Consider the following 7,677-nt stretch of genomic DNA (forward strand, 5'->3'; position numbering starts at 1 on the left):
CAACCTCAAACTCCTGGGCTCAAGCGATCCTCCTGCCTCAGCCTCCCGAGTAGCTGGGACTACAGGCATGCGCCACCATGCCCGGCTAATTTTTCTATATATATACATATATATATATATATATTTTTTTAGTTATCCAGATAATTTCTTTCTATTTTTAGTAGAGACGGGGGTCTCCCTCTTGCTCAGGCTGGTTTGGAACTCCTGACTTTGAGCGATCCACCCGTGTTGGCCTCCCAGAGTGCTAGGATTACAGGCATGAGCCACTGCGCCCGGCCCCTAATTTGTTTTAATTTGCATTTTCTGATGCCTCGTGTTAATGAGCATCCATCTTGTTAGCCTTCCAGGTTTCTTCTGTTAAGTTGCCTATTCAGACGCTTTTCCCATTTTTCTATAGAATTTCCTGACTTCTGATCTGCAGTTTTTGCATATTCTAACCTAAACTCCTGTTTTAGACTTTGAAGACACTTCTTCCCAGGTACCTGTTAACTTTGCTGATGATTTTTTTGTATAGTGGTAGGCAAAAACTATTCCTATCTTGCTTTAAGCAGATGCGGTTTTAAGTCATGGTAGCTACAGCTGATGTCTTTTCCCCTGAAGCTCCATCTCCTGTCTCAAAGCTTAGCACTTTGGTGCACTCAGCTCAGAACCACCCAGAGAAGTTGCTGACAAAGGCAGCATTTGCCACATACATGAGATTTTCCACCCCGGCCTGAGGTGACATCCACAAACCCTCGAGAAGGCTGGGGGCAGGGTGAGGGCAGGGTGTCACTGTAACCCGCCTCCCTTCCGCAGATCTCAAACCTCACACTATGTACCTTCATCTGCTTGCTGTCCCTAAAGCACCACAAAAAAAGGCCAGTGTGGTCCATACTGCAGAAAGCTTGCTCCACCACAGAAGGGAACCAGGGCTAACACATGGCACCTGTTTCCGGAACATACCAGCTGTGGGGAATCGGCACTGGCCTCTGTGCACGGAGTTGAGGGACTTGCCCACTGGCCCCAGCGCCAGGAGGGGTGGACAGGACGGGCGCAGGCAGTGTGCCCCCAGAGAAGCCACCTGTCTTCTGCGGCTATTAAAGGGACAGGGAACAGGAGCAGAAACAGCCCCCTGACCCGCCTTAATATAAAAGCTTTCCTATGTTCTTCCAAATCCTTACACTTTTTCAATTTCAATCTTGTAAAGAGATCTTACCTCCCTGACCCAACCTCCAAAGGATCAAGTTTGAAATGTGAATGGCTGCAGAAAAGCAGGGTCCACCCTGACACTCAGCCACTCCCACCCGCCCTGACCACAGGACGGCACGGCCGCAGCACTCAGGGACCAGGCTCATAGCAGGTGACACACCTACCATCTTAGGACACAGTAATCAAGCGCTATTTAATCCTTAAAACTTAAGTCTACAAGCCACGTCCAGTCCTGTGTGCCCCTACTTGAGCTCTTCGTGGCTCCAAGCACTTCTCGGCAACACAGCCTTCGAAACCTTTCCCAGGTACAGATAGGCTTTATCTGACGTCAGCTCCTGCAGCAGTTGGTACTCAGTAAATTCCAGCAGCCAAACTGACTATGCCTCCTTGCTCTTAAAACTGGGAATTACTCAAGTCCCTGAAGCCAAGCTCAGCAGTGCCCAGCCAGCCCTCCCAGCCACTCCCCAGACAGGAGCCAGCCAGTTTACTGCAGCACTTTTATTTTCCTTACACAATGACGTGTTGCTGGGGCCTAATGTTTTCACGTAACAGTAGAAAACCAAAATTTGTCATCTCTTAAAGAATTGAGAATTGCGTACAAAAACCTTACATAAATTAAAAGGATGAATAAATTTACAGGTGTAAATGCAAACTGCTTCCAACTCAAGCCAAGTAACTGCCCGTGGTGATCCCACAGGAAAACATCAGGTAAGACAGGAAAACTGGGTCCCTCAGGCTTGGACTCCTCCAAACCCTGCTAGACCGGCAAGACAGAGAGGACTGGTTCAGGACTCTTGCCGGCCCCCAGAGACATCGCGGAATGGTCAGCTCTGAAGCACGGACACCCTGCACACACCGAGCTGCTGGCCAGATTCCCCTTCAAGCATGTTCTCACCTCAGCCACGAGGTGACTGAGCCACAGGTCTTAAGGGTTCAAATCAAAGACATGTACAGGGTATTAAACAATCAAGGGAACAGTAAACTTGAATACAAGGTCAAAATCAGCAACAAGTTCTACAATCCAGTGCTGATACCAGATACAAGCTTCAAGGACAAATTTCTTTTCAAAGGCTTATTCCAGTTTCGTGAGGCTAGCATGAGGTGTGCACATTTGCCAGAGCAAATCGATACTTCGGAACCAACTCATGCAGCAAATGCTACGCATCTGCTCACAGTCCATCTAGAAGCATTTGCGGTGGACGATGGAGGGCCCGGACTCATCGTACTCCTGCTTGCTGATCCACATCTGCTGGAAGGTGGACAGCGAGGCCAGGATGGAGCCGCCGATCCACACCGAGTACTTGCGCTCAGGGGGCGCGATGATCTGCGAAGACAGCCAGGGCGGCCTCAGCTCGCACCGCCTCCTCCCGGGCAAGGCCTCCCCCGCCAAGCACGCCACCCGCCACGCAGCTCACCTTGATCTTCATGGTGCTGGGCGCCAGGGCGGTGATCTCCTTCTGCATCCTGTCGGCGATGCCCGGGTACATGGTGGTGCCCCCAGACAGCACCGTGTTGGCGTAGAGGTCCTTGCGGATGTCCACGTCGCACTTCATGATGGAGTTGAAGGTCGTCTCGTGGATGCCGCAGGACTCCATACCTAGGGGGCAAAACCGTCCCTTAGTGGTCCTGTGTCACCCAAGGTGTCTTCCGCGCTGAGACAGGGAGGCCCTTAACTCACGCCCCCATCTAGACACCTACCCAGGAAGGACGGCTGGAAGAGCGCCTCTGGACACCGGAACCGCTCGTTGCCGATGGTGATGACCTGGCCGTCGGGCAGCTCGTAGCTCTTCTCCAAGGAGGAGGAGGACGCGGCCGTGGCCATCTCCTGCTCGAAGTCCAGGGCGACGTAGCACAGCTTCTCCTTGATGTCACGCACGATCTCCCGCTCGGCCGTGGTGGTGAAGCTGTAGCCGCGCTCCGTGAGGATCTTCATGAGGTAGTCCGTCAGGTCCCGGCCAGCCAGGTCCAGACGCAGGATGGCGTGGGGGAGAGCGTACCCCTCGTAGATGGGCACCGTGTGGGTGACCCCGTCTCCAGAGTCCATGACAATGCCAGTGGTGCGACCAGAGGCGTACAGGGACAGCACGGCCTGGATGGCCACGTACATGGCTGGGGTGTTGAACGTCTCAAACATGATCTGGGAAAGGACAAGGGCCGCTCAGTCAGAGGCAGAGACCCGCGGCCACCCCATGCTCACAGCACAACATGCCAGCATGCCAGTGTGATGTGTGGAGAAAGAAAAGAACGCAGGCAGAAACCAAACGAGAAACCTGGAGGCTTCAGGGAGGAAATGCCAGAAGAGGAACAGAACCCTGGAAACAGCGAGAGAAATACTTGAAAATCCGGAAAACGAGGCCGAGCAGAAGAAAATGACTTGCGAAAAATGGGCGGCGGCTGAGCGTCCGGCCCGGCCTTACCTGGGTCATCTTCTCTCTGTTGGCCTTGGGGTTCAGAGGGGCCTCAGTCAGCAGCACCGGGTGCTCCTCGGGGGCCACGCGCAGCTCGTTGTAGAAGGTGTGGTGCCAAATCTTCTCCATGTCGTCCCAGTTGGTGACGATGCCGTGCTCGATGGGGTACTTCAGGGTCAGGATGCCGCGCTTGCTCTGGGCCTCGTCGCCCACGTACGAGTCCTTCTGGCCCATGCCCACCATCACGCCCTGCGGAGGGGGGCCGTCAGGCTCGCCGCCCCCCCAGCGCGCGGGCCGCGCCAGCACCTGGGGACCGAGGAGCAGCGGGGCGCCCCCTACTCACCTGGTGCCGGGGGCGGCCGACGATGGAGGGGAACACGGCTCGGGGGGCGTCGTCCCCAGCAAAGCCAGCTTTGCACATGCCGGAGCCATTGTCAATGACGAGCGCAGCGATTTCCTCTTCCATGGCGATCTGCCGGGGCAGTTACCGACTTAGGCGAGGGGACCTTCTCCCCGGCCCGAGGACCCGCCGCCCCCCGCAGGAGCAACCGTCTGGAACCGACAGCCCAGCCTTCCTTGTAACGCCCCGTTCGCGGGTCCGCACTGCGGCCGGGGCTCCGCCCTGAGTTCCCCCGCCGGGACCACCCTTTGTCGCGGCGCGGCCTCCCGGGGCGAGGGATCGGCCTCCCGGGTCCGGGGACGACGGGCGCGGCGTCCGCTCGGGCCTGGCGGGGGCCGGGTGCGGGCGGCGCGGGGCGCTTACCGGCGGAGGAGCGGAGCGGCAGGAGGACGCGGAGCGCGGGCTGGCGGCGGCGAGTGAGACCGAGCGCCGCCTCCCCCGCCGCTATTTAAGCGGAAGCGGGGCGCGCGCGCGGCCCGGCGGCGCGCGCGGCCCCAGAACATAGCCATATATGGCGATCTTGCCGAAAGCCGGGCGTCCATTGGCCCTCCCGGCAGGGACACGTGGGGTCCCGGCCCGCGCCGCCCCCGCTCGCCGGAGACCCTGCGCGGGCGGGCGGGGCGGCCGGGGCGCCCGCGGGGGTCGCCGGGAGGGCCGCGGGGTGGCCGGCCCGGTACTGCGCGCGGTGGGGGGGGCCCGGCTGCGCCCCGAAACTGCCTTGCCCAGGGCGGGCGGGGCCTCGAGCTGGGGTGAGTCCCCGCGGCCCGGCCCCGCTGGGGGCTTCGCTCTCCAGGACGCTCCCCGCGCACATTCCCTTCGTGCTCTGCAGGGCGCCTAGGCTGCAAGGGCGGATCCCCGCGCGGGTGCGGAGCCGTGGCAGGGGCGGGGCGGGGTCCCCTCCCGGAGCCGAGCCCGGAGGTGCGGGGTAGCTGCGGGGAGCCGTCCGCCTCGCCGCGGTGGCGAAGGGAAGGGGCTGCGGGTCCTCACCCCACCGCCTTATCCACTGAGGGGGCAGTTGGCGGGGGGGCTTTGTTTCAGTCTGGTCACCTGTGGACGTTGTAGGGAAACTGAGATAGGGCAAGGGAATTCTGACTTTCCAAATGACCTTCCAGTCCTGGACTGGCTGGAGGGGAGGGGTCCTCTTGTCTGTTAATGATACTAAGAATGGTCGAGGTCTGGCTTGGAGTGGGATTGGGCCCAGAGCCACCGACCTGGGCCCCCTCCAGACTGCCCTGGGGCAGTGGGTTCTCCTGGCCCAGGGTGCAGTTTCTCCCTTGGAGCCTGCGCTGGAAGCCCTGTCCCCTGTGGCAGGGTCCTGGCCGCACCTGCCCGCACTGGTGCTTAGGTTATGCCCGGAGGGGATCCTGGCCCGGTGGTTTCCTCGGGCTTATCTGTAAACCTCTGGAATTGCTTAGTGTGGAATCAAACATCAAAGGAGGCGCTTGGGAAGCGCGCTGGCCAGGGACGGTGGCAGTGAGGCGACGGCCCCGTCCAAGGCCGCAGGGCACTCAGCCTGACCCCGGCAGATTGGGGGGCGGAGCCGGACGGGCTCCCGCGAGTGGTCCGAGCTCTCGGGCCTGCGAGGTCAACCGAGACCCCACTTATGGCAGTGAAAACGCTGGACTTGGCTCAGCTCACCTGCCGGCTACGGGCACCCCAGACGCAAAGACTGCACCTATGGCCACCCTGCCACCAGGCCCAGCGGGGAGGGTGCTGGGTCCGCAAAACCCCAGACTGTCCACGGGCCCCGGCAAGGCCGCCTGTGAAGAGTGTGCATGCCCCCATGAGAGTACCCCCGGATAGGCCTCCAGAAAACCCACCCTGACTCGCGTCTCTGGGCAGAACCACAACCCTGGCCGTCACCTGGGAGGGAGATTCCACTGGGGGGGGGTCCCAGGACGCGATGTCACACGCCGCGGGACCTGGGAGGTGGGAAGTATCCACCCACCCCACGTTCTACTCGACTGCGATTTCCTCTAAAACTCCTTTGTCTGGGTGTCCCGGTCGCTCCCGAGGACAGGGAGGGGACTGCGGGCCCAAGGAGCTTTGCCCCCAGTGCAGCGCGGGGCCGCCGGCGGGGGCCGGGGCCAGGGCAGGGGGGCGGGCAGGCCGGGCTGGCGGAGGGGACGGCGGCGGCGGGTCAGGTGCGGCCCAGGTGCGCGGGCGGCGGTGCGCGGCGCGGCCATATTTGGCGATCTGGGCGCCGCTGGGAAGCCGGGCCCGGGGCAGCACCGTCCCCGCCTGAGTCACGGCGGGCTAGGGGCGGAAGTAACGGACTGGGGGCGCCCGCCCCGGCTCCTCGCCTTATTTAGTCAAGGAGGTCGCCGATTGGCCCGCGGGACGCAGGGCTGGGGCGGGGAAGCCCGGGCGGGGGCGGGCGCGTGCGGGGCCGAGGGGGCGGGGGCCGGGCTGGATGCCTGCGGCGAGTCCGGGGGTCACCGCCCTGGGGGCTCCGAGGAGGAGCGAGGTCCCGAGCCCGGTGGGGGCGGGGCGCGGTGTCGTGCGCCGTGATTTTTCTGCTGTGCAGCCGAGCAGTGCAAGGTCTCGCCCAAGGTCACGTCGGGGCCGCCCTGGCCTGGGCTCTGGGAAGCTGGGGTGCAGGGCTGTCCCCAACAGTCCTGGGCCTGCAGCCTGAAATGGCATGGTGGCCAGGGCCTGGGGAGGGGACAGAATGGACGGAGTGGGGGAGAGTCAGCAGCGGCACTTCTGCCCCAGGCGGGTGGGTGTGTCCTTCCCATTTTGAGATGGAGACTTTGGGCTCAGAGAAGCGATGTGATTTTTTTGCCAGTTCAGTACTAGTTCTGGCAGTTTTTACCGTGACCTTGTTGTCTCATTTCATACTCTACCCATGTAATGGGTGAGAAGACAGCGGCCCAGAGAGGTGGCCTCACCTTGGTAGGAAATGTGACAGAGCTGAGCTCCCCCAGGCATGGCCCCCCAGGGCTGGCACTGCTCCACCTCTGGGTCCCAGTCCTGTTCCTCCCTCTGCGCCTGAGCCGGCCAGTCATCCCTCTGCCTCTGCCTCCAGGGCTGCTCCCTGGACTCTGGTCACCTCCGCACCGCAAGGGAAGTTGGAGGTGCAGCCCTGCTCCCGGCTGTGCCTCAGTCAACTCACCTGCCAGGAACATCTTTTTCTTCTCTCACCAAATGCAACCTGGGATTCCGAACAGAAAACAGGAGAGTAGGGCCGGGCGCAGTGGCTCATGCCTGTAATCCCAGCACTCTGGGAGGCTGAGGCGGGAGGACTGCTTGAGCTCAGTCAGGAGTTCGAGACCAGCCTGAGCAAGAGTGAGACCCCCATCTCTACTAAAAATAGAAAGAAATTCACTGGACAACTAAAAATAGAAAAACTTAGCCAGGCATGGTGGCGCATGCCTGTAGTCCCAGCTACTCAGGAGGATGAGGCAGGAGGATTGCTTGAGCCCAAGAGTTGGAGGTTGCTGTGAGCTAGGCTGACACCATGGCACTCTAACCCGGGCGACAGAGTGAGACTCTGTCTCAAAAAAAAAAAAAAAAAGAAAAGAAAAGAGGAGAGTAACAAAACCGAGATAAAGTCTGGAGTTTGGTTAGTGGTAAGAACCAGGGTCAACCCCTCAGTTGGGACAGTTGTCCCAGGATTCTGTAAGATGCCAGCAGTAGGGGACCCTGGGCGAAGCACATATGGGAACTTTCCTACTGTCT

The 7,677-nt window shown here is 60.5% G+C and overlaps 1 protein-coding gene across 1 annotated transcript; it reads right to left on the reverse strand.

Moving 5' to 3' along the window:
* Positions 1 to 1,672: 1,672 nt before the first annotated feature.
* On the reverse strand, positions 1,673 to 4,475 carry ACTG1 (actin gamma 1). The gene is made up of 6 exons (XM_012656364.1): positions 4,360 to 4,475; positions 3,940 to 4,068; positions 3,606 to 3,845; positions 2,887 to 3,325; positions 2,604 to 2,785; positions 1,673 to 2,512 (listed from the first exon to the last, which is right to left on the reverse strand). The coding sequence occupies exons 2-6, from the start codon at positions 4,060 to 4,062 to the stop codon at positions 2,369 to 2,371; spliced, it is 1,128 nt and encodes a 375-aa protein (XP_012511818.1). The 5' UTR covers positions 4,063 to 4,068; positions 4,360 to 4,475; the 3' UTR covers positions 1,673 to 2,368.
* Between the last annotated feature and the right edge of the window lie 3,202 nt (positions 4,476 to 7,677).

This window comes from Propithecus coquereli, unplaced genomic scaffold, assembly GCF_000956105.1.
Source record: "Propithecus coquereli isolate 6110/MARCELLA unplaced genomic scaffold, Pcoq_1.0 Scaffold501, whole genome shotgun sequence".
Lineage (NCBI taxonomy): Eukaryota > Metazoa > Chordata > Mammalia > Primates > Indriidae > Propithecus > Propithecus coquereli.